This window comes from Hemiscyllium ocellatum, chromosome 24 (genome assembly GCF_020745735.1).
Source record: "Hemiscyllium ocellatum isolate sHemOce1 chromosome 24, sHemOce1.pat.X.cur, whole genome shotgun sequence".
Lineage (NCBI taxonomy): Eukaryota > Metazoa > Chordata > Chondrichthyes > Orectolobiformes > Hemiscylliidae > Hemiscyllium > Hemiscyllium ocellatum.
In genome coordinates, this window is record NC_083424.1 from 10,147,525 (window position 1) to 10,174,026 (window position 26,502).

The 26,502-nt window shown below is 44.4% G+C and overlaps 1 protein-coding gene across 5 annotated transcripts in view; it reads right to left on the minus strand.

The window, feature by feature from the left end:
* Nucleotides 1–218: 218 nt before the first annotated feature.
* The window catches only part of hic2 (hypermethylated in cancer 2), a 78,247-nt gene continuing 51,963 nt past the window's right edge, over nucleotides 219–26,502 (minus strand). Inside the window, exons 1-2 of one of the 5 annotated variants that reach the window (XM_060843462.1) lie at nucleotides 19,512–19,535; nucleotides 219–4,004 (exon numbers count right to left, since the gene is read on the minus strand). In XM_060843462.1, coding sequence (XP_060699445.1) covers nucleotides 2,237–3,973 — 1,737 coding nt within the window. In that variant the 5' untranslated portion in view covers nucleotides 3,974–4,004; nucleotides 19,512–19,535 and the 3' untranslated portion in view covers nucleotides 219–2,236. Of the gene's footprint in view, nucleotides 4,005–13,680; nucleotides 13,809–14,476; nucleotides 14,622–14,769; nucleotides 15,199–19,511; nucleotides 19,536–26,502 lie in introns of those variants that run through there. The other 4 variants (XM_060843460.1, XM_060843461.1, XM_060843457.1 and 1 more) reach the window with 4 other exon arrangements.

A 26,502-nucleotide genomic window follows, 5' to 3' on the forward strand; every position in this document is an offset into this window, starting at 1 on the left:
ACTCATTAAAATGTGCTTTGGTTTAAAAATAGTTTCTTTTTTGTGAATTTGGGTATGAGCTTTATTTTTTATACAACTCTGATAACTTTCAAAACAAAAAGGAACACAAAAAAAACATCAACAGGAACGAATGACTACAGCCTATATTTTACTTTTTTTGCATGAGCTGCCTAAACCTCATCCGAGGCTCTGTGTGTATCTGAAAAAAAAACCCCCTCCCTCCCCACCCCATCAAAATCTTAAATATGAAACTAGTGTTCTGCTTCTCATTAAAATACAGAAAATGTCTCGATACATTATGACATTATATAAATGTAGTTGAGATTACTGCACTGTGCAGGTGCTGAACAATCCCTGAATTATGAACCTTTTATTGTCACAGTTTGGAAAGTTTACCGTTTTTAAATTTTTTTTAAATTTTCCTTTGAATAAAAATCTATCAACTGCAATTCTACATAACTACTCGAAAAGGAAAGCTCCTGTACAATACCTTCGCTGTACACAAACATAATGTCATACTCGTTTTAAGTGCTGAGAACGGTACTGCACTCTGTTCAATTGTTTAAGCTGTAATCACTAGTTTAGTTTAGATCTTCGTTTCATCCCAACATATATATATATTAAATATATATATTTAAAACAAAAAGAAAACAAAAAAAAATCTTGGGAAATAAGGAAAGACCATCTATGGACTTGCTCCAGTGTCCCCTCAGTAAAACAAACTGGAATATGATCATGTGCTGTCCAAGTCATTTTTGTCACCCCAAATGCCAAAAATAAATGACTCAACTTGGTTCATTTAAGAAAGGGGCCCCTTTCTTGTGAATCCCCTCCTTCCTCCGTACCTATACTCGGTTTGAGAGGTGTAACCAAAAAAAAAGATATTTTTCCATCAGGACTCATACAATGTTCGAACTGAATCAATTATCAAAACGTGAAATTATCATTTAAAAAAAAGAAACACAAAAACCCTAAACCAGCCCTATATATATATTATATATATATATATATTTATATTTGTTTAAAAAAGCTTTCTGTATCTTTGTATTAGGGCATTTTAGGCGCTATTGTGACAGATACATTGTAAACCTTTTCCAAAGTAGTTGGAAATCTGTTCCAATCAAAGCCATCAAAATCTGCCTCCGCATGCCCTGATTCACTATAGTCTTTGTTTCTATGCAGCAATTGTGAATTTGGTTTCATCAGGAATGTACAGCTAAGAGACAAAAAGCTCATTATCCTCACACCTTGCTGCCTTCACTATAACTTCCGTACCATGCTAATAATAATGGGTAGGCCTTTACTGGCTAGCAGACCTAATGTAAACACCAGTTTAACTCTTTCCACGCCATGCAGTTCATCTTCTCTTGGGTTCAGCAGCTCACCAATAAAAAGCTATTGAAAATACAAGCCCCGTTTCCCCTACCCCACACACCCTTCCCCACCCTCACCACGGAACTGGCCATTAACCAGTATGACTGCAGCAACTCTGAAGCAGTCATGACTTCTCGAGTGTATGGCTCAACATTCAAAACACTGTACACTGTTAGATAATTTGGTCGAGGCAGATAAAACGTATAAGTCTTATCTGGTCTGGTTTGGGAAAAAAAAATCAGCCAACATTTGGATAGAATCAAAAAAAAGAGCTGGGATGGACAATGTCAAAATGGAAATACTAAATCTTAAATTCATTGTTATTACTTTTTAAAGAGATCTATCCCCCTTTTCCCTTGCAATATTATTTGACTAAACCTTTTATTTAGTACTTTTTCCTTATAAATTATCATTGTGAAGAGGTAGCAAGCTGATAAGTCACTTCAACCAGACTTGTTCAGCACAGGGAGAGGAGCTAAACTCGGGAGGAAATACAAAAGGAAAAATGTACCTAAGGAAATAACAGCAAGTCCAGCCTACACCAAACTACCCCAGCTAGATCCTCAACTTTCCAGTTTAAACATTCACATAAAAGTTACAAAAGGTCCTTACTTCTTAATAAAACAAGCACCTCGAAGCTTCGAGGATTCTTTTTCTTCCCCTAAACAACTATTGGAAACTAAAGACCCCGTTCCCCGATCAATCAACCACCCACCCACCCCCGTTGCTCTTTCTCCCATTGAAAACATGTTGTAAAGGAGGCTGGAGAAATGTGGGAGAGGAGAAAGAAACGTACACACACACGCACACACACACACACACTCACACAAAAAAATATATAATTGAGGTTGGAGTCTTTGGCTTATGTTGGTGAGGTATGCATTCTCATGTGGCTTATCAGGTTGCGTTGCTGCGTGAACTTGCCACCACAGATTTGACATTCGTAGGGCTTCTCGCCCGAGTGGACCCGCATGTGCTCGGTCAATCGGTACTGCCGTGTGAAACGCATGCCACACTCCTCACAGGCAAAAGGCTTCAGGCCCAAGTGGCTGCGCATGTGGCGGGTCATGGTGCCCCGCTGGGTGAACATCTTCCCGCAGATGTTACACGGGAAGGGCCGGGACAGCCAATGGGTCTTCTCGTGTTGCCGCAGCGTGGAGGGGTCCCTGTAGCTCTTCTCACAGACTGAGCACTTGTAGGGCCGTGAGTCGCTGGGGTACGGCGGGTTGGGGGCAGCCAGGCCACCGTCCACCTCCTCCTTCAGGTACAGTTCCTCTTCGGTGTGGCTCTCCACGTGGGCGTTTAGCTGCTCCGAGCTGGGGAAGCCCTTGCCGCAGGGGATGCACACGTACAGGTTGTCGCCGTACCCCGCTGGCTCAAAGCCGTCCTGGCCCGGCCTGTAGCCGTGGCCTCCTCCTCCGGCCACCGCGTCCTCCTCACCACTCTGGGCGCTGTCCTCGCTGCACTCTCTGCCGTTCTCCTCCTCCCCTCCCTCCTCCTCCTCCACCTCATCATCCTCTTCCTCTTTGCAGCGCACGGTGTGCTCAAAGTGACGCCCGGAATCCCGCTCCAGCGACTTGACCAGGGGACCCATGATAACCCCGTTGAGGAGTGAGGCTCCCTCGTCCCGGCAGTTGGCGCCCTCCGGCCTGCCGTACACCTTCTCCTGCTTCAGCCAGGGGGTGCTACCCCGAACCGCCAGGCGGAAGCCCTTGGGCTGCCCCGTGTCGGCCAGGATCTGGGCGTCAGAGGCCAGGTCACTCCTCTCCGGGCACTCGCTGTTCTCTGCTTTGTGAGGGTTGGCGGCGCCGTCTTCGAAGGGGGCACTGTTGGTGGTAGAAACAGAGGCAGGATGCGGAGAGCTGCCTTGGCTACACTCTCCGAGCTGCATGTCTTCCTGAGACATGTGGGGAGGGACCGAGGGGCTTTTCTTGGACAGGTCCAGGCCCAGCATCTGCTCGTGCTCCCCCTTGTTGCTGTTGGTGCTGTTATTAGTATTGCTGCTTTTGCTGGTGCCGCCGTTCTGGCCGAGAGAGTGAGGGTTTCCTTTGTTCGAGCTAGCGAGGTACAACTCTTCCCCGGTGACTTCCACCCGGTGCAGCTCCCCAGCCTGGAGCCTCTGGAGCGCCTCGGGGGAGCCCGAGTAGCGCGGCTGGATGACAGGGGCAGAGGGCAGCCTGTGCCCTCGCCCGGGTTTCCCTGGGCCTGGGCCCATCAGCTTGCCGTGCAAAGTCTTGCCGATGCGCTTCATCTTCTTCCTGCACACGGCGGCGAGGTCGTGGAGCTGGAGGTAGCTGGCTGCCGTCAGGAGGGCGTTAAAGTTCTGCTCGCTGGCCTGGTCCGTGCCCAGGAGCTTCCCGGTGTAGATAAAATCGAGGATCTGTCGGAAGATGGTGGCGTTGACCATATCAGTGTCCAGGTTGATCAAGTTATCATGGAGCACGAGGGACTTGAAGTACATGCTACTGGCTGCCAGGATGTTCTTGTGGGCACGGAACAGGGCATTCTCCACCACAATGATAACATCACAGAAGAACCCCTTGCTTCTCTGTTGGTTTAGCTGCAGCAGCAGTTGTTTGGCGTGATTTGGGAGCTCCATTTCCACCTCTAATTCCTCAAACTTTAACCACCTGGAAAATAAAAGCGAAATAACAAACATGCTTAAAGGTTATTAGAAAAAGCATTGAAAAGACTTTATGCGCATGCCCTATCTTCGAGTTGGTGTTCCCCAATACTTGCTGTTGTGAGGAGTGGCAGATAGGCAGATACGTCAATCATTTACCTGCAGGTATCAATGCATGTTTATTAAGGATAGCTCATCAATGTCGACCACATTCAGTTTCCTCTGCATAGCACAGTAATTACTTTGGGGAAAGAGAGGACTGCAGATGTTGGAGATCAGGGTTGGGTGTGTGTGGCGCTGGAGAAGCACAGCAGGTGAGGCAGCATCAGGGACCACATTGCTGATGAAGGGCTTCTATCCAAAACATCGATTCTCCTGCCTCTCGGATGCTGCCGGACCTGCTGCGCTTTTCCAGCAACACACTCTTAATTATTACTTTGGGCCAAGGTAGTGCTGAGGATGCCTCTTCCAAAAAGGGACCAATTTACTTGTCCCAATCTCACAATGTTTAATAAAAATGATGGGCTGAAAGGTTTTTATGGCACAGTGGTAGCTTCCCCACCTCTGGGCCTGAAAACCTGGGTTCATGTCCCACTTGCCCCAGAAGTGTATCAGGGAAAAAGAAAAATCAATGTGATGTTGATGTGGTGTTGGCAGGAAAAGAACTGAAGGGCTCTTGTAGAGTCCCTGCTTCTAAGCCAGGAGGCCTTAGTTCAAGTCTCACCAAATTCAGGAGGAATATCATAACACATCTGAACCGGTTGGTTATAAATAATCGACAGCAGCAGCACAGTGGTACTGTCCCTACCTCTTGGCTTAAATACCTGGGTTCTGGTCCCACCTGCTCCAGTGGTGTGTAGTAGCATCTCTGCACAGGTTCTCGATGGGCTGAATGGCCAAACCTCTCCTAAAAGTGTCCAAAGTTGATCAGGCAGAATAGAAGGAGGTGATTTTATGGCCACTAATTTAGTGATGGATCGGAAGGTGGAAGGAGACACACTGAAAACTCTCTCCCCACTGCCACCACTACCCTGTACCTGTAACTACATCATTACACACCATTGATTAGCTCAACTTTCTTCCATCCAAAATTTGGACACTTTCAAATGTTGAAATAAATATCACCAAAAGGTTTGGCAATATGGAGTTAAACAGGATATAAATATATTGATGCACATGGATATCATCTGCAGATTAGGAAGAACGGAGATAGACAGCTTTCTAGAAAATGCTTTGAAGAATAATGGTTGTGCAATAAACCAACAGAAATACACAGTGTAATCTCATTTTACCAAATGAAAAATTAAATACTCAGTTATTCAGCTTAACTCCACATGCTTTGTATAAAATTACATTTGGAATGTCCAGTTTGTGGGCTGCAGCTGCCTCCTCCTCATCATGGCCATGCAATCCCTTTCCAAGCCCATCCCCCAGCAGGATGGTCTCCGGGCTCTCTGCTTCGTCCTGAAGCAAAGGCCTGAACTGTCCCCACCCCCCACCACACTCCTCCTCATCCTCAACAACTTCTTTTTTAACTCCTCTCATTTACTCCAGGCCAGAGGGGTGGCCAAGAGGACCCACACAGGCCCTGGTTATGCCTGTCTGAGCAATGGGGTATGTGGAACATTCCTTGTTCCAGTACAATCCCAGCCCCACCCACAACCCTTTCTCCCATGTCTCAATGATATCATTGGTGCTGCTTCCCTTTCTTGCCCAGAATTGGATTTTTGCTTCCAGTTTCCACCCCACCTTCACCTGGTCTCTCTCTGACTCCTCCTTTCCATTCCTCAACACCTGTTTCTATTCCTGGGGATAGACTGCCCACTAATATCCACTATAGACCCACCGACTCCAACAGCTTCCTGGACTATACATCCTCACACGCTGCTTTCTGTAAAGAGTCCATCCCATTCTCTCAGTTCCTCAGTCTCTGTCACGTGTGTTCCGATGATGCCACCTTCAACAAGGGAGCCTCCGAAATGTCCATCTTCTTCCTCAGTTGAGGATTCCCCTGCACCGTTGTTGACAGGAACCTCAACTGGGTTTGATCCATCTCCTGCACTTCTGCCCTCACCCCCCTCTCTTCCTTCCTGCAATAGCAATAAGGTTCCTCTTATCCTTACCTACCAGATCCACCAGCATCCACATCCAGATCATCAGCTGCCATTTCTACCACCAGACACCGATTCCCATCCCCTCCCCTCCCTTGTCTGACTTCCGCAGCGACCGTTCTCTCCGGGACACCTTGGCCCACTTGTCTTTTTACTCCCAACTGCCCCCCACATCTTCCCCGCAACCACCGAAGGTGTAACACCTGCCCATTTACCTTCTCCCTCCTCGGTATCCAAGGGCCCAAACACACATTCCAGGAGAAGCAGCACTTTACTTGCACTTCCCACAATCTAGTCTCCTGTATTTACTGTTCGCAGTGTGGTCTCCTATACATTAGGGAAACAAAGTGTAGACTGGGTGACCACTCCACAGAACATCGATGTTTCCATCTGCAAAAAAGAGCTGCTAGTTGCCTGCCACTTTTACACAGGCATAACCCAGGGCCTATGTTGGTCCCCTTGGCCACCCCTCTGGTCTGGAGTAAATGAGAGGAGTTAAAAGAGAAGTTGTTGAGGGTGAGGAGGAGCTTAGCCAAAAGAGGGTGATGGTGAGGGGTTGGGGACAGTTCAGGCCTTTGCTCCAGGACCTGAGACCATCCTGGTGGGGGATGGGCACAGAAAGGGATTGTATGGCCACGATGATGAGGAGGCAGCTGAGAGCAACATCTGTCTCAGGCTTGGTGCAGTACATCAGAGAAGCTCAGCACAAACTGGAGGACCCACCACCTTATTTTCCACTTGGGGTCCTGCAGCCTTCCGGACTCAATTTCGAGTTCAATCATTTTAGGGCCTGAATCCTCCCATGCCCTAGTCCCCAATCCCACACACATCAGGCCTAGTGATCACACAGCCTGCCATTACACACTACCTATTGTTAGTCACTGACGGTCTCCACTAACAGCTACTCACTCTCTTTGCCAGATCATTATCAAACCCTTTGTCTGTCCAACTGTTCTCCTCTCTCTCTCTGGGCTCTATCCCCACCTATCATTTACTCCTTAGCCCCTACTCCCACCCTACCTTCTGCATATAAAATCAACATTTTCCTAGCTACCATCAGTTTACAAGGCCTGAAATGTTAACTCTGATTTCTCTGCGCGGATGCTGCCAGACCTGCTGAGCTTTTCCAGCAATTTCTCTTTTTGTTTCCGATTTACAGCATCCACAGTTCTTTCGGTTTTTATAGTGGAAGGGTCCCTGTCTTCTTCCAATATTCGGTATCGGTTACTTTAAATCAGATAGCTTATGTAAATCGTTGCTCAAAACAGAGTCACAGATGTACAGCATAGAATCAGACCCTTCAGTCCAACTCATCTTTGCTGACCAAATATCCTAAATTAATCTAGTTCCTTATGCCAGTATTTCACCTATATCTCTGTAAACCCTTCCTATTCATATACCCATCCAGATGCCTTTTAAGTGTTGTAATTATACCAGCCTCCACCACTTCCTCTGGCAGCTTATTCTGTATACGCACCACTGTGTGTGAGAAAAGGTTGTCCCTTCGGTCCCTTTTAAATCTTTCCCCTCTCACCTTAAACCTATGCCATGTCAGCAGGAGGTGCTGGGCCTACTGTAGGACTTCAGCACATAACAGAATCAGATAGTCCAATGGGATACACGAACGTCCCCACAGCTTTCAGACAGTTAAATTACACTAGTCAACCATGCAGCCATGTCTTTCATAGTTCAAACTCAATGAATGGCCTTGTTTGGTGCCATCTTACTGATCTGATCAAGCTATAGCATCTCCAGCTTACTCTTCACGTTCTGTACCTCTCCACATTTATTGACGATCATTACCTTGTGGAGAACTTGCAGATTATTGTTTTATATTGAAGGCACAAGATATGTGAAAATTTTTGATTGTTATTATTGAGGGAGTACTGCACTGAATGAAATCTCAAAGAGACCCTACAACGAGGTGCATGTAAACAAAAACCACGGCACTTTTCATTAAGAGACTCTTGCTATGTACACATCAGCAGCTCTCTTCATGAATGCACCAAAATCGAATGGTTATTTACTTCACCGCTGCCTACCGGACTGTAGTCTGTTCAAAATGGTCACTCTCTTTCCTACAAAACAGGGAACATGCTTCTGAATTTATTTAGGACATGGTAGTAGATTAGCAAATGGGAAAGTATTTCCCTTATGTGATGTGATTTCAAATCTTTGAAGCGCTTACTAAGGTAATACAACTCCGTCTTGAATACCCATAAACCATAAGCTGCACCCACAAAAAAAACCCCAAAAAAGTTGAAAGTTGGACAGTAAATTTATATTTTAAAAAAAACTGCTTACAAATCACATGCTCCAAATTTAACATCAGCAAATTGTGTTAATAAAGTGCCTTTAAAGATAGCAAAATGAGCCGAGGTATTTTGTGAAAGCAGTAGCATACAGGTTTTGACGTATTAGGTACAGGAGAGCTAGATGCTAAGGAATGGCACAGGGGGAAAGCATACAGTAAAGCAAAAGGTGTAATATGAAAATTCCAAAATTTAGATTAGATTAGATTAGATTAGATTACTTACAGTGTGGACACAGGCCCTTCGGCCCAACAAGTCCACACCAACCCGCCGAAGCGCAACCCACCCATACCCCTACATTTACCCCTTACCTAACACTACGGGCAATTTAGCGTGGCCAATTCACCTGACCCACACATCTTTGGACTGTGGGAGGCAACCCACGCAGACACAGGGAGAACATGCAAACTCCACACGGTCAGTCGCCTGAGTCGGGAATTGAACCCGGGTCTTGGCTGTTGACCAATTGTAGGGTGATTAAAATTGGGGATGCTCAAGAGGCCAGAATTCGAGGCACATGGACATCCCAGTATCGCAAAAGGAGAGATTATCAAGAAAAAGCAGCCAAAACCTTGGAGGAATTTGAAAATGAGGATGTGAAGTTGAGGAAATGCTTAACCAGGATTTGATGTAGTCGACAAATCCAAATGTGAATGGACCTTAGTTCCAATTAGAATATGGGTAGCACAGAGTTTTGGGTAACTAAGGATAACTACTTTACAAAAAGGGAATACTACACTTTAAAATAAGTCTTAGTGAAGGATGGCCCTTGGTATAGACAATTCAAGAGACCATTCAGAAGAGTGCTGGAATAGCCAAGTGTGGAGATTGCAAAGTCACGGATGAGGGTTTATCAGAGATAGGGATGGAGTCAGAGGATGTTATGAATGTGCCTTTGTGATTCTTTTTAAAAAGGAGGGGGGGGGGAAGAAACAGTTCAGCTTACAAACTTCATGTTGCTTCAGAACATGTACATATGCTATGGTTAACCAAGAGTATCAGTTTTAGTCATAGTGGAAATGCTTTCCATCACCAAACAAATATTTTTAAAATTAAATCAGATTTAATAATGAACTTCCAAATCGGTGAATAAATAGGTACTTTGCAAAGAACAGAAATGGTTCAGAGACACAGGACAATGTGTTTTGCAGACAACCAAGTCATAGTGACTGAGTACAGTGTCAGAAAACATGCACAGCAAGATCCCATAATTATTTTACTTCTGCAGTGACATTGGTCAAGGGAAGAATATTGATCTAGATTAGAGAAATACTGAAATTTAAAAAAAAAACTCTCAATGCTGGAAACACTCTGGTACGCACTAATGTCAGATGCTGTCAGGCTGGTGGAGAGTTGCAGCATTTTTAGAATTGATTCCCAGCAGCACTTCCTTACCAGAAATCTTTTGGGGGTTGCCATCTTCCCCAACCATAGCAACTGGAACAGTCAGAAATTTAATGCCTCGTGAAAACTGCAAATCAAATGATGCTGTGGTTTCCCAGTTCTGTCCCACACAAGCTCCAGTTATGTCTGCATCCACAACATCTGAGGTGGATGTATCTTACTGACTTCTGCAACACAATCAGACTTCTCAGCCCAAGACTGTTGTGTTGGAGCTTATGCTTCACACAAGCCTCCTGCTACTTTCCTCATCTAACCCATCAATATATCAAAAGCAGAGGCTGACGATATACTCTCCCAATCACCAGCAGCAATATCCGTATGTTCATTTTCAAAACTGAGTAACAGACCTCACCTTCCCAAAAACGTGAAAACTGCAGAGACACAGGGTGGGGAAGGAGAAGGGTACAAGCCTGTTAGACACCTTTTCAGACAACAGGGATTAATTAATTAAGACTGCTGCTTCGGAAACAAATTCAGCTGTTCTTTAGCCTTTTATGGTGTTAGCTAAAACTTCTTGCTGAGTCAGGTTTGCTCTGTCACAGACATGCTGGTGCAGAATATCCTATCTGAAGTTAAGAAAATGTAGAATCAGTAATTTCACTGACGATTCTAAAACCCCACAGGAAAAAACTCCAAAACAGCCAGCATCTTCATGTTTCTTCTCTAATTTAATCAAGACATTTTAGACATCATTGAACCATGGCAAGGATCCTTCATATTCATCTTGCCTCACAAGGCAGGAACAGACACAGGACTGCAGCTTTTTTGACCATCCACCATTGCATATAAAGAGTTAAAAAGATTGTTTAACCAATTAAGCATGTTCGACATTTTATCAGCCTAAAAATATGACAAGCATCGCCAGAGGGTGAAAGCATATCAATATAAAAGAAGTATTTCTTAAAAGCACTGATACAGCCCTGGTGTGCTTTTGGTGATGTCGGAAATAATTTCAGAAGCATAGAATTTTGTAAAGATTTTTAAATTCGGGCGGTCCATAAAAGAGCGTACACGCATACGCACACCATGCATGAAATACTCCAACTGAAAAGTAAAATGCTCAAAAAAGGTTCCTCTCATTTTAAATTTTTGAATGAAGCACAAAACTGCCATTGAACTGCGTCGTAGTACTGGCTGATCAATCAAAAGGCCTTCTCTTCTCAAGCTGAACAACTCGATCACATGGTTAACAGACAAGGAAGCACTCTTGTCAAAACTCATTCAGTCGCCCTATAAGAGCTACCCAAAAGATTCCTCAAAACAAATCTTACAAAAACGTTTCACCCAACAATTCATGGGGCTATGTTTACCTGTGACAACTACAGATACCCTCACATGCATGACAGACAAAATCTGTGCAACAATACGTACATATATGTACCAAGCGTTGCATTTATATAGTGCCTTTCATGATCACAAGAGGTTTCCAAACACTTCACTGCCAGCAAACACTTTTGAAATGCCAGTCACTGTTTACCTATAGGAAGCATGGCAAGATCCCGTAACAGCAATGTGATAAAAAGAAGAGATCACCTGCTCATGGTGTTGCTAGATGATGAAACATTGGTTCGATCGCCATGGAGAACTACCCAGCTGGTCAAAGAAATACTTTTTACATTGACAGCAGGGAGCAGAAAGACGTCAGTTCAGCATCTCATCTAAAAGACAGCCACTGACAATTCAGAACTCTCTCTGTTCAACTGAATGCCAGCCCTGATTGTCGTTCTCAAGTCTGCAGAGTGGAATGTGAAAGCACAAACTTCTGACTAAGAAAGAGAGAGTTACCCACTGAGTCATGGCTTCCATACATTTACACATTACTGTACACTCACAGAATCACATGTACCTTTTAAAAACTCTTTCATGGGGTATGTGAGTCACGGACAAAGCCAGCCAGCAGTTTTTAAGCCATCCCAGATTGCTAGGCTTGCTGGGCCTCTTCACAGAGAAGCCAAAGACATTGCTGTGGGTCTGGAGTCAAGGCCAGACCAGGCAAGATGGCAGATTTCCTTTCCTAAAACCCATCGCTTTTAACAACAAAAACAGAAATTGCTGGGGAAGCTCAGCAATTCTGGCAGCACTGGAGGAGAGAAATCAGAATTAGCATTTGAGTCCAGTGACTCTTTCTCAGGGGTTTTTATAACCACAATTTTGTGGTTACCATTGCTTAGAATAGTCATCAATTCTACATTTAATTAATTTTATCCACAGGAAGTGAAACAGTGCATCCAGAACATTACCCTGGGCCTCTTACTAGTCCAGTGACATTCCACTGCAACACCCACCCATGCACATGATACCATGGCACTATATTAAATAAAAAAATGGATATTTGTCCTGGGGGCACAGGCGTGTCCACATTAAAAGCCTACATATACATACACCCATACGGTGCCGTTTACCCTACATTATCAACGCAAACCTCAACTCAACGTTGTAATGAAGTTAGTTATCACATCTCTCTGCGATATCTTGGGACCTGGGTGCATTGATACTATATCTCAACAATCATCCCATGATTTATGATGTACTGAATGGAGCAGAGGAAGAAAACAAAGAATATTCACAGAGAAAAGTTGACATGTGGGCACAAGCAATATGCCTTTCTTAAAAAAAAAGACATAAAAATGGAAACAAGTTAAATATTACGCTGAAACTGAGCTGGATATGCCAGATGCTTGCTATGATCCTTAGTATCTGGCAGGTTGGTTTCCCAGATAATTAAAGTTAATGGACTTAAAGTTGGCAATTCTGCAAAATTATTTTCAATAGGTTTCCCTGTGGCATTTTGAACCCCTCCTTCAATTATTTAACAGTTTGACAGCAAAGCAAGATGATTTATCAGTGCTTTTCTATAGTTATTTTTAATAACTGACAGTAATTATGCATTTGAACGTGAACCAAAATATTCCCAACAGCAATTTGGTACATTAATACTTTGAAGAAAGGCATTTATCTATGTATGATGAAGTATAAAGGTTTTGAAATTAAAGCCTTAAAATTCAGAAGGTAACAGGATCAATAACAATTTGAACTAAAAGACGACTGCTCCCTTTTAATGATATGCCAATCTTCCCTATTCCTGCTGTCTCCTCCAGCCCCTCCAAATCTTGATTGAACCTCCAACTTCAGTGGCTTCATCATTGGCAGCTTTGCTTCCAGCCATCTCAGCCTCAGGCTCTGTAACCCCCTCCCTAAGCCTCCCCATCATTTCCTGTTCTGCACCTTAAAGTCTTCCTCTTTCCTGCCCTGGTACTCCTTTAATGGGGCTTGGCAGTGTACCTTGCTTGCTAATGCTTTTCTGAAGTGTCTTGGGATGTTTCATTACGCTGTAGAGGCACCTTTGTTGAACCTTTCTCCTGGGAGATCTCTAAAGCCAAGAGCTACAGAATGTTTTCCAAAAGCCTCCCAAGAGATCGAATTGTCAAGCAATGCAGGATTCAGGGATCAGATCAGAGCCAACTCTCAGTGTTCACCGTTCTATTGCAAACTGATGAGCAACAATGGGATTTAGCCAACTTTGACGGTGGATCATGAAGAATAATTACTCTCTCCAACCTGCCTCTCATTAAAACAAAAAACAGCTCAGGAGTTTGCACCTTCTTCCTGCTACCTGCCTGTGGACCAGCAGTGGACCGATGACCTGTTAGAAAGGAATCCAAGGGAGTGGAAGAAACACAACAAAGTGGGACAGAAAAATCTCTCAATTATAAATGAAAAGGAATGCCATTCACATGCAGTTAAATTCACGTGTGCAAGGCACGACAGAACTGTTACAGTGCAAAAGGAGGCCATTTAGTCCATCAAGTCTGGACTGGCTCTCTGAATGAGCATTGACTTAGCTTCATTCTCCTACCTTTTCCCCTTCAGCCATGAATGTTGTTCTTCATACATAAATTGGTAGTACAGAACTTCAGCCTTGTGAAAAACTGACAAGTTGTCAAAGCTTTTGGGTGTATCTTCATTTCACGAAGGAATAGATTTGGTGACGTGTTTTTCCCCCCAGACTGCTTCTGATGAGGGAAAGACCTGTGAAGCAATTTTTTATTTGTTTCCATTTAAATAATCATTCAATACCCGAGCAAATGCCTCGGTTGAAACTGCCTCCACCAAATTTCCAAACAATGCATTCCATCCCCCAATGTTTCTTCTCACAAGAAATTTCCTTATAGCTGCGCTCTCTCATTTTAGATCGTTTTCTGGAGTCTCAGATGTCTATAACACACAGAAAAAGGCCATTTGGCCCATCGATTATGCAATGGTCAAGAACAAGTACCTTTCTCCCTACCTAAATTGTAAACCAAGGGAACTACGGATGGTGTAAATCAGAGACAGTTTTGAGGAAGGGTCACTTGACCTGAATTGCTAATTCTGGTTTCTCTCCTTGAATGCTGTCAGACAAAGTGAATTTTTTCCAAGCAATTTCTGAACAGGAAACGGTCCAGCCCTTCGGTTCACGATGTTTGCCGAACACTACCAAGGGCAAATTAAAATAATGCCCTAGATCCATATCCTTCCATTCATCCCATACGTATACTCTTTTTGTTTATCCCTACCTACTCTGTCCAGACCCCACGGTAAGTTGACAACTCCTGCCAAAGCTCCCCTTAAAAAGGTTTATATGTATATTAAAAAAAATATTTTTTATCAACCTGTTCAGAGTTGCTATCAGACACCTCTGGAGCAGGTGGGACTTGTACTCAGGTCTGCCGGTCCGGTGGTCGGGGCATTACGACTGCACAGTCCTAATTTCTCCAAACTACGTTCACAGCTGAAGTTTCTTGTTGACTACAATTGTCTGCTCAGGCTCTGTACCACCCACCCCTCCTGATTTCTGCAATAAGGCGGGGCGGGGAGGAGTGTGGGAGTGTGGAGAGATACCACAACTATCCTGTATTTAAAAAAAAAATCAACGAGAGAGAGAAAAACAAAACCGAAGTCATACCGGACTTGAAACGTTAACCCCGTTTCCTCTCTCCACAGAAACTGCCTGACCTGTCGACTTTCTCCAGCACGTTGGCGTGTTCATGTCATTTTGCGACTGCACAGAACCAAGCGACTGGACAGATAATCGGGCTTCATCTGTTATGTGGTGGCGAGTCAGGAGAGTGGGACACACTCAGGGAGAGTTATAAATACTGCAGACTATCCTGAACGACTTTCACTCACTCAGTCAGTGCACAACACATTAAAATCCAAAGTCGTTTTTAACTTTTCACTCACTCTGGCGACGTGAGGAAGTGGGTGATCTATCAGTGAGTAAAATCCTCCCCACCGAAAGCCAGTTGAAGCAACTGTTCCCTCCAGCAGATGTAAAAGCGCTAAAATACAAACAAACTTGAAGCGGACAATTTAAACCCCAGCGGCAGCTCAGAGGGAGAGGCGCTGCCTTGTACTGCAGGGAGAACTCTTGGGGGGGGGGGGGGGGGAAGGCCTCCTTCATTCGCTGCTCAGCTTTAGGGTTTTCTGGTCGAACCAGCCGAACTAGTTAACTCACAGCACGGCTTATACGAAATAACGCGTGTGCTGAGGCCGTTCCCTATTCTCTCTGGTGCACACGAGGGCTAGCAGCGGCTGAGATCAGGAATGAGGTTAGTGATTAACGAGAAATTGCTGTGGCCGGGACATGTCAGCATCCAGGAGGCAGGAAGTAGTATACTTGTATAATTCTGTACTGCACTTGTGAACCTTGGCTCTCCCAATCCTCTCCACCTGACCAGACTGTTCATCTCAAGCTGCTATTTCCACGTTTCCACTGTGCTGACGGGACAGGCTCGGTGTTCTCCTTGGGGGTCCCCTCTCCAGTGGCTTCTGAATCTAATTTACTACAAAACAAAAGCAATTTGGAATTGCAACATTCTCTGACATGCCTACGACTCCCTGGTGGTAAGCTTGAGCAGTCCATGTTGGGGGCCTAGCAGAAAGAAGAAAGATTAGATTCTCTACAGCATGGAAACAGGCCCTTCGGGCCAGCAAGCCCACGCTGACCCTCCGAAAAGCAACCCACCCAGACCCATTCGTCCGCCCACCTTTACCCGTGACTAATGCACCGAACAAAATAGGTGAATTGGCCATACTACACTGCCCAATCTGCACATCTTTGGACTGTGGGAGGAAACCGGAGCACCTGGAGGAAACCAACACAGACAGATAAATGCGAGGTGGGCATTTTGGGAAAGCAAATCTTAGCAGGAATTATACACTTAAATGGTAAGGTCCTAGGGAGTGTTGCTGAACAAAGAGACCGTGTAGTGCAGGTTCATAGCTCCTTGAAAGTGAAGTCGCAGGTAGATAGAATAGTGAAGGCGGCATTTGGTATGCTTTCCTTTATTGGTCAGAGTATTGAGTACAGGAGTTGGGACGTCATGTTGCAGCTGTACAGGACATTGGTCTAACCAATGTTGGCATATTGCGTGCAATTCTGGTCTCCTTCCTATCGGAAAGATGCTGTGAAACTTGAAAGGGTTCAGAAAAGATTTACAAGGATGTTGCCAGGGTTGGAGGATTTGAGCTACAGGGAGAGTCTGAACAGGCTGGGGCTGTTTTCCCTGGAACGTCGGAGGCTGAGGGGTGACCTTATAGAGGTTTACAAAATTGAGGGGCACGGATAGGATAAATAGACAAAGTCTTATCCCTGGGGTCAGGGAGTCCAGAACTAGAGGGCATAGGTTTAGGGCGACAGGGGAAAAGATATAAAAGAGATCTAAGGGACAATTTTTTCACGCAGAGGGTGGTGCATGTATGGAATGAGCTGCCAGAGGATGTGGTGGAGGCTGGTACAATTGCAACATTTAAGAGGCATTTGGATGGGTATATGAATAGGAAGGGTTTGGAGGGATATGGGCCGGGTGCTGGCAGGTGGGACTAGATTGGGTTGGATATCTGGTTGGCATGGACGGGTTGGACCAAAGGGTCTGTTTCCATGCTATACATCTCTATGACTCTATGATGTGGAGGATTTGCAAACTCAGCACAGAGTCGTCCGAGGCGGGAATCGAACCCAGGTCCCTGGCACTGTGAGCTGCCCTCAGGTCACAATCAATAAGGAAGTAAATCAACAATAAGAAATGACAAGGTTTTGGCTTTAAAAAAGGTGGAGGAAGGCTGGCCTCATGGAACAATTGAACGTTTATTAAACCAGAGTCTTGGGTAACGTTCCAGGGACAGAATCCTGCCATGGCAGATGGTGGAATTTGAAATAAATTAAAAGGATAAATCTGGAGTCTAATGAAGCGATTGTTGGAAAGCACCCATCTGGTTCACTAATGTCTTTTAAAGGAATAAAATCTGCTGTCCTGGTTCGGCCTACACATGATTCCAGTCCTAGAACCAATGTGGTTGACTCTTAACTGACCCAGTGATGCTTACATTCGTGTGAATCAATTTTAAAGGGTCATTTATTTGTCTTATTGATGGCAGGTGGGGCAGGGGGAAATGACCTGGTTTTCCTGACAGTTTGAAGGCCACCAGGTAATTGATGCTGGAATAAAAGTTTGATGATCACAGTATGTAAGAAACCCCCAAGATCACTGAGACTCAACAGGAGTCTTAGTACCAAACAGTAAAAAGATGCGGAACATAATCTGTCCTGGAGCAAGCTGGATTTTCCCTTAGAAGGAAATAGTTTCTCACTCCAGTGTTGGAAGTCCTTCAGACTGAAGTCAACAAATTGCCTGGTGGCATTTCCTGTCAAGATCTTTCTGCACAAGACAGCTGTTGCCCTTCAGTGCAACTGCGGGAAAGACACAAAAGTTAAAAGGAGATGGAAAGACAACTTAGCAGAGTTCAGGCAGCATCACAGAGATATCCCCCAGCTATACAGGCTCATGTGTACCACCCAGTCCTCTGACACCAATTTATTTCTCACAAGATGGTCACAAGATGACTACTCAAGGAGGTCATAACTAATTCAAATGGCAACAGCAAACTGCTATACCACGCCCTCCTCCTCATCCAAACGTCCACAAACATTTATTTTTCTGACAGGGTTTACAGGGAAAGTAATCAGCAGCCGTGCAGCCACTGCAGCTGCAACAGCAGATCAGACGGGTGGGAATTCTCAAATTTGTAACTCCCCTCCTGACTTCCCAAAGCCTGTTCACCATCTGCAAGGCATAAGTCAGGAGTGTGATGAAATACTCCCCACCGGCCTGGATATATGCATGTCCAGCAACACATGAAGCTTAACGACATTCAGTGCAAAGCAGCTCAATACATTATCCTGCTTGCCATCCCAAATGTTCACTCTGCCCTTGGGAATGCCCCAGCAATAGACCATTGAATCAAACTACAACAATACATAAAGAAAGGAAACCAGATGGACCACTTGACATTGACCAAGGCACTGAAAATGAGAACAGCAACTACAGTCCGGTCGACCCTGTAAAGTCCTTACCAACATTTGTGGACTGATGCTAAAATTGGGAGAGTTGTCCCACAGACTAATCAAGCAATAGCCTCATGTTGACTATAAAATGTATGTTTCAGTGTATATTGCTATGTTCAGGCAACACCATTCATCATCATCTCTGGGTAGGTCCTGTTCCACTGGTAGGACAGGGTAATAGTATAGTACACTGTTGGGAAATTGCTGCCCTTGCATTCTATAATATAAACTCTGGATGCAATGTAGTCTCATGGAATCAGGTCAAACATTAGCAAAAAGATTTGATTACCATCTCTTGTCAGTTCCACACCCCGGCGCACCCCCAAGTCTCAGTTGATGAATCAGTCTTCTATGTTGAACACCATTCAGATGGAGGAAGCACTGAAGGTGGGAAAGGTACAGAAAATACCCTGGAGGATGTCCATCAGCTAGTGATTTGGTGGCACCTCTCCTGATCAAGCTAACAAATTCCTAAAGGACATGGCCGCCACTCAGTTCCTGACCTCATTCCAGCCTTGGTTTAACTGTAAACTAATCAGGAAACACCAGAATGGAAGGGACAGTTACTGCCCTCGATAACTTGAAACAAAAAAAAACTGCAGATGCTGGAATCCAAAGTAGATAGGCAGGAGGCTGTGATTACACCCAAAACATCAACTTCTCCACCTCCTGATGCTGCCTGGCAGCAGGAGGCTGGAAGAACACAGCAAGCCAGGCAGCATCAGGAGGTGGAGAAGTTGATTTTTTGGGTGTAATCACAACCTCCTGCCCTGACACCTAGGTAGCACTGGACCAAGTATGGCATCAAGGAGCATGTGACACCAGGTTATAGGCCAGCAGGTTTATTTGAAATCACAAGCTCTTGATGCACTCCTAAAGCTTGCTATCTCAAATAAAAATTGTTGGACTATAACCTGATGACATTTGATTTCTGACTCTGAGCCAGGAGACCTGGGTTCAAGTCCTATCTGCTCCAGAGGTGTGTAATAATATCAGTGGACAGGTTGATTAGAAAATATCAGGTTATCATTTGTTGCAGATGGTCATGGCCTGGAATTTTGATCAACAATTAATTAGTAATTTATTAGTAATCATCTGGGATGATTTACTTCTGCAAACTAAAACTAAACTGACGATGGTTTATTAATATTCACAAACAACGAATTACACATTTTTACAACACTGTTCTCATGATTTGTCAGGCTAAAGTCACACATCAGTGAAGGGTAACAAGAATCATACTCATGAATCATGATGATGTCAGAGGGTTTCTCCAAACCAAGTAATAAACTGAAACTAACCTGCTCCTTCCAGGTCCATTGTATAAAACTTCATAAATGTTCTCAACTCAAGGTGAATGCAACTGTTAAACTCATCCTTTTTCTAAATTGCCATCACGTGGAATAACAGACCAGCACTGAATCTAATATAAACACTCATATAGGAAAGACTCTCTCTCTGGATGTGAAATCCTGCCAGGTACTCCGCATGGTGAAGCGGAAGGGAAAACCTGTCTGTGCACTATACTGCAGCCTAGGAAGTACATCACTCCAATCATAATCTAGAAATCAGTTCAAATCTCATCACGCAAAGTTGTGCGGGTTGGCACTAGAGCAAAAATGTGATGGAACTGAAATGAAAAGGGTTAAGTGATCAGAAAACAAATTTGGCTTCCTGATGCAATGCATAGTCTGGCAATGCTTTTCTGTATTCACTTGGCATGACTTTGTAGTTGACTCTATGCCCTTGGGAAAAGCTGGATGGGCACCAACACTACTTCGAAATGGTTATTAACCTCCAACAAATTAGTAGAGAATTGCTTAACAATTTTCACACATTTTAAATTATTGGCGTTTTGAACCAGCTCCACACTCCGATAAGATCACAGCTGGTCGGACTGTTTGTAGAGTGCCCAGCACAGAACGTGGCCATTTAGCCTGTTCTGTCTGGGAATGGCAGTAATTCAATTAGTCTCACTGCCACCTTTTTCACATCACCTTGCAAGTTTCTCTTTAGGATAATCATCAATTTCTCTTTTGAATTTATCAATCCTGATCTGTTTGCGCATAGCTGCTAAAGGTGCAAAAGTACAAATTTCCTAATCGACTCATTCCAAACAGAGCATGCAAAAGGTGGCAAGACAGCAATTGACAAGGAAAATGAAAGTGAGGCAAATCTTGGTTTGGGCTTAAAGCCAGAAATCAGGAAAAAAAATTCAGCTGGTCAAGCAGCATCTGTGGGGAGAGAAAGACAGACAGTGTTTCAGATCAATATCTTTCTGTTACAAATCAGAAACAGAGGTCATCAGATTGAAACATTTGACTCTTCCTCTTCTATCCACAGTGGTGACCAGTGCTGATGAACATCTGGTTTTATTTCAGATTTCCAGCAGTTGCAGTCTCCTGCTTTTCCATCAGTTCTTGCAGTGATCGAGTTTCCTTCTTCGCATTGCTACCCACATGTTACATTTACAGATGTCAACTGCATTGTAGCTGGCCACAATCAAGTTACGGAACTGGAGGGTTGAAACTTCAAACCCCCTTCTCAACATGTGAATACAAAATTGAAGTTTATGGTCAGGGTCAGTACAATTAGGGAATGTGCCACTATTTAGGAATGATACCTTCTAGGTGAGATGTCAACTTCCAGGTGGACATAAAGGCACAAGAGGCAATTTTTTTTCAACACAAGGTGGTTTGTATATGGAATAAATTTCCTGAGAAAGTGGTGGATGTGGATACAATGACAAAGTTTAAAAGACAGTTGGATAGATCCATGAAGAGGAAAGGTTTGGAAGGATATTGGCCAGGAGCAGGCAGGTGGGACTAGTTTAGTTTGGGATTACGTTCAGCAAGAACCTGTTGAACAGAAGAATTCAGGCTGATATTTATCCCTCAATCAAACACCGTTGAAACAGATCAATATTGCACTGGCGTTTGATAGCTTGTAGTGCGTAATTTTTAATAATTAATTTATGGGATATGGGCATTGCTGGCAAGACCAGCATTTATTGCCCATCTTAATTAACCCAGAACTGAGTAGCCTGTCAGGTTAACTGTTAAAGAGTCAACCAAAGAATTTGCAAATTTCCTTTCCACCAAGACATTCATGAAGCAGACAAGACTTTCAACAAAGATGATGTCATGATTTGGAGATGCTGATGTTGGACTGGGGTGTACAAAGATAAAAAAATCACACAACACCAGGTTATAGTCCAACAGGTTTAATTGGAAGCACACTGCATGGAGTTGTGCAATGTGCATTCTGCGAGGGATGCGATTGCACTGGACAGGGTGCAGAGGAAATTTACCAGGATGTTGCTTGGTTTCGAGAGTTTTAGTTATGAAGAAAGATCAGATAGACTGGTGCGGTTTTCTTTGGAGCAGAGAAAACTGAGGGGGACATAGAAACATTGAAGATAGGAGCAAGAGAAGGCCATTGGGCCCTTTGAGCCTGCTTTGCCATTTTTTGTGATCATGGCTGAATGTCCAACTCAACAACCTAATCCTGCTTTCTTCCCATAACCTTTGATCCCATTCACCCCAAGTGCTATATCTAGCTGCTCCTTAAATACATTCAATGTTTTGGCACTAACTGCTTCCTGTGATAATGAATCCCACAGGCCCACCACTCTCTGGGTGAAGAAATGTCCCCTCATCTCCATCCTAAATGATCCACCCTGAATCCTCAGACTGTGACCCCTGGTTTTGGACACCCCCACCATTGGGAACATCCCGCCTGCATCTACCCTGTCTAGTCCTGTTAGAATTTTATAAGTCTCCATGAGATCTCCCCTCATTTGTCTGAACGCCAGCTAAAACAATCCTAACCTCATTAGTCAATCTCTCCTCATACATCAGTCCCACCATGGATGGGAATCAGCCTGGGAAACCTTCGCTGCACTCCCTTCACTGAGCATCCTTCCCCAGAAAGGAGACAAAAACTGCGCACAATATTCTCGATGTGGCCTCACCAAGGCCCTGTGTAACTGCAACAACACATCCCTGCTCCCGTACTCTGAACTCTCACAATGAAGGCCAACATACCATTTGCCCTCTTCACCTCCTGCTGCACCCTCAAGCTTACCTTGAGCGACTGGTGAACAAGGACACCCAGGTCCCACTGCACAGTCCCTTCTCCCAGTTTATAGCCATTCAGGTAGTAATCTGCCTCCTTGCTTTTCCTTCCAAAGTGAATAACCTTTCATTTATCCAAATTATACTGCATCTGCCATTGATTTGCCCACTCACCAAATGATTGAGATGTATAAAACTGAGGGTCACAGACAGAATAGACTGGAAGAAACTTTCCCCTTTGGTGGTGCGGGGCATAAATTTAAGGTTGGGGTAGGAAGTTTAGAGAAGGGGTAGGAAGTTTAGAGAAGAGGTGAGGAAAATGTTTTTACCAAGAAAGGTGGTGAGAATCTGAAACTCATAGCTTGTAAGGGTGGTAAAGCAGAAAACCTCAACATTTAAGCAGTATTTAGATGTACACTTATGATGCTAAGGCCTGCAAGGCTAAAGGGCAAAGTGCTGGAAAATAGGCTTAGAATTGGTGGCTGTTCATGACCAGTACAGACTTGATGGGCCAAACAGTCCCCCTTTGCCCTGCAGACCTCTATGACGCTAATTTATGATGATCACAGATCAGAAATCCAACAATTGGATGCGGTTATGCCCCCCTGGGAGTGAGTGAATCCGGACACAACAAATTGTTTGATGTTGCTTCAGATAAGAGACAGGTTTGGATAATTGAGTGCAAACTTCAACAAAACACTTGCTCCTGTTTATTCAGATTAAAATTAATTTAGATCTAAAATATGAACCACTCTTGCTGCTTCATCGTACTTGGTTATATTAGTTCAGCCTGCTCTTCAGTCAGCTTTAGTCATTTGAACAAAAGAATATATTCTCAAAAGCTGATGGCACGGACAGAGGCCATTCATCCTATCTCACCTTCATTAGCTCTTTCAAAAAGCTAGACAGTTGGCTATGTTCACTCGCTGCTAGCATGTAGCGGTGTGAATTTCTCCTTTTCTAAAAACTTTTCCAACGATGTTTTGAAATCAAAAACATTGAATTCTTTATTTAAAAAAAACGTCAATCACAGGATGTGGGCATCACGGACTATGCCAGCATTTGTTGGCTATCCCCAACTGCCCAGAGGGCAGTTCAGAGTCAACCACATTTGCTATGGGTCTGGGGCTACATGTCAGCCAGACCAGGTAAGGATGGCAGATTCCTTCCCTAAAGGGCATTCGTGAACCAGGTGAATTTATCAATGATGACTTCTTAGCTCCAGATTTTAACCAAACTCAGAATCCACCATCTGCTATGGGAGGATTTGAGCCTGCGTGCCCAGACCAAGGTTGTGTCTCTGGATTAATAGTGGGTTTGGTTAGCTTAGTTAGCCGACTTGCAAAGCAGACTAATGTCAACAGATTGGATTCAGTTGCTGCACTGGCTGGGGTTACCACAAAGAATTTTCCTTCTCAATCTCTGGAGGTATAGTGACTCTCAGGTTAAATCCAACACCAGTCACGTCTCTCTAATGAGCAAGAGAGAGCATGCAACCCTCTGGTCTGCTCAGACCAAGGTACTTCACCTTGATTAGTAATTTAGGTGACAGTACCATTAAACTGACACCTCCCTTCCCTAAAAAGTGTGGTATTCAGAATTGGACAAACGAGAGGAGGACTGACCAAACAATTTGTAAAAGGTTGAATCCCGCTTCCTCATTTTTGTACTTCACCTTTTAACAAAATACCAAAAATTGTTTTTAAATATAGCAGCTTTAACAACTTGTTCTGCCACCTTCCGAGACTTGTGTGTGCAAAGCACTGCGGCTCACAGTGGCTGCACCCTCTTGATAGAGTTGAAGCACGTAGATAACTTTGAGGGGAAGACTGAAAAGAGACAAAGCACACAGACGATTTCAGCTGCTTGTTAAAACTGCAGCATAGAAGCCCACTTGGCTGACTGTGGATTTGCTGGCTCTTCATGTGCTAACTGCCGATTCAGTCCTCAATAGACCAGAATCATCGAATCCACTACAGCGTGGGAGCAGGCCATTCAGCCCATTGAGACCACATGAACCCATCCCACCACAAACAGCATCCACCCAGATCCACCCCTGCTACCTCTATTCCTGTAACCCAGCATTTCCCATGGCTAAACCACCTAGCCTGCATATCATAAGTCAGTCCCATTGAATGGCAGAGCAGACTCGAGCATAGCTGGTAAGTTTCTCAACCCCAGTTTCCCACTTTCTCCTCATAACCCTTGATACTCAAGAACCTATCCTCAGTCTTAAATATAATCAATGACCTGGCCCCCCTCCACAGCCTTCTGTGGCAATGAGTTCCATTGATTCCCTTCTCTCTGGCTGAAGACATTTCTCCTAATCTCTGTTCCAAAAGGTCTTCCCTTTAGTCTAAGGCAATGCTTTTGGGCACTATGGGTAATTTAGGATTACTAATCCATGTAACCTGCACGTCTTTGAACAGTAAAAGGAAACTAGAGCACCGAAAGGGAACCCATGCAGACATGGGAAGAACGTGCAAAGTCAACACACATAGTTGCACAGGTTGGACTGGTGCTGTGAAGCAGCAGTGCTAACTACTGAGCCGCTGTGTTGCCAGTTTCATCCGGTTTCATCTGCCCTTTCCCCTGCCCACAACTTTTTTATTTTTGGTCATTTCAAAAACCAAGCCAATAGATGTTTTGTTAAGGGAAGTTTTTTTCCTTCCCTACTTCCATAGGCAGTTCTGGTGAAGGGGTCAGTGGTTAAAAACTGCTGCCATGAAATGTTTATAGTTCATCGCTGTTCAGCTGGGGAACGAGGGCACAAGCAGACTTCATGAAGTTTCACCACAGCCTTTCCCTCACCCTCACATCCACCTGTTTCAATGTACTGTAGCCAACTTGTGCAATGTTCCATCAAATCAAAGACAGACTTGCATTTAGGTAACACCTGTTATGATATCTGGATATCCGATAAAGGCCAAATGAAGTATGAAGTAGGTGCTCTGGTTACCGTAGAAAATTGTAGCAACTTGGCTGCACTCAGTGCAAAAGAACAAAGAATAACAGCACAGAAACAGGCCCTTTGCCCCCTTCCCCTACCCTGCGCCCACACATTTTGCCCTGCATACTAAAACTGTTTTCACTTCTAGGATCTGTATCCCTTTATTCCCTTCCTAATCATGTATTCGTCAAGGAGATTCTTGAATGCTGCTATTGTGTCTGCTTCCACCACCTTCTCCCAGCTTGTTCCAGGCACTCACTACGCTTTGTATGAAAAACATGCCTTGCACATGTATGTATTTTTAAACTCTTCCCCTCCCCCTGACCCTTGAGCTGTGTCCCCTAGTAACGGACCCGTCCACCCTGGGAAAAAGCCTCATACTTTCCACTCTATCCATGCCTTTCACAATCTCAAACTTCGATCAGGTCCCCCCTCAACCTCTGTGCTCTGGTGAATACAAACCCAATCTATCCAACCTTTGTTTGTAGCTACAATCCCCCATACCAGGCAACATTCTGGTAAACCCTTTCTGTACCATCTCCAAAGCATCCACGTCCTTCCAGTAGTGAGAGAACCACCAAATAATCTAATTTAGAAGCATAGGAAATAGGAGGACTAGACCATTTGGTGCTTTGAGTCTGCTCAGCCATTTACTAGGATCGTGACTGATCATCCACCCAGTATCCTGCTCCTGCTCTCTCTCCACACCCTTTGATCCGTTCAGCTCGAGTAAATCCAACTCCTTCTTGAAGACACTCAATGTTTTGGCCAAAGCTGCTTTCTGTGGCAGAGAATTCCACCATTCTAAGGGCGAACAGAATTCTCCTCATTCAGTCCTAGATGGCCAACCCCATATCCCTGGACAATGGTCTCCGCTTCTGGACTACCCGATCCCACTGGGGGGTAAGTGCAGGAAGGATACTTCATCTCGTCCTGTTAGAATTTTACAGGCTTCTGTGAGACCCCTCTCGTTCTTCTCAACTCCAGTGAATATAGTCCTAACCAATCCAGTTTCTCTTCATACGTCAGTCCTGCTCTGCCAGGAATCACCCTGGAAGGCCTCTGTTGATCTTCTTGCATAGCCAGAATATCCTTCCTCAGATAAGGAGGCCAAACTGCAGACAATATTCCAGATGTGCTCTCACGAAGGTTCAGCAACACATGAAAAATGTGTTGCTGGAAAAGTGCAGCAGGTCAGGCAGCATCCAAGGAGCAGGAGAAGCGACAGTTCGGGCATAAGCCGTTCTTCAGGAATGAGGAAGTGTG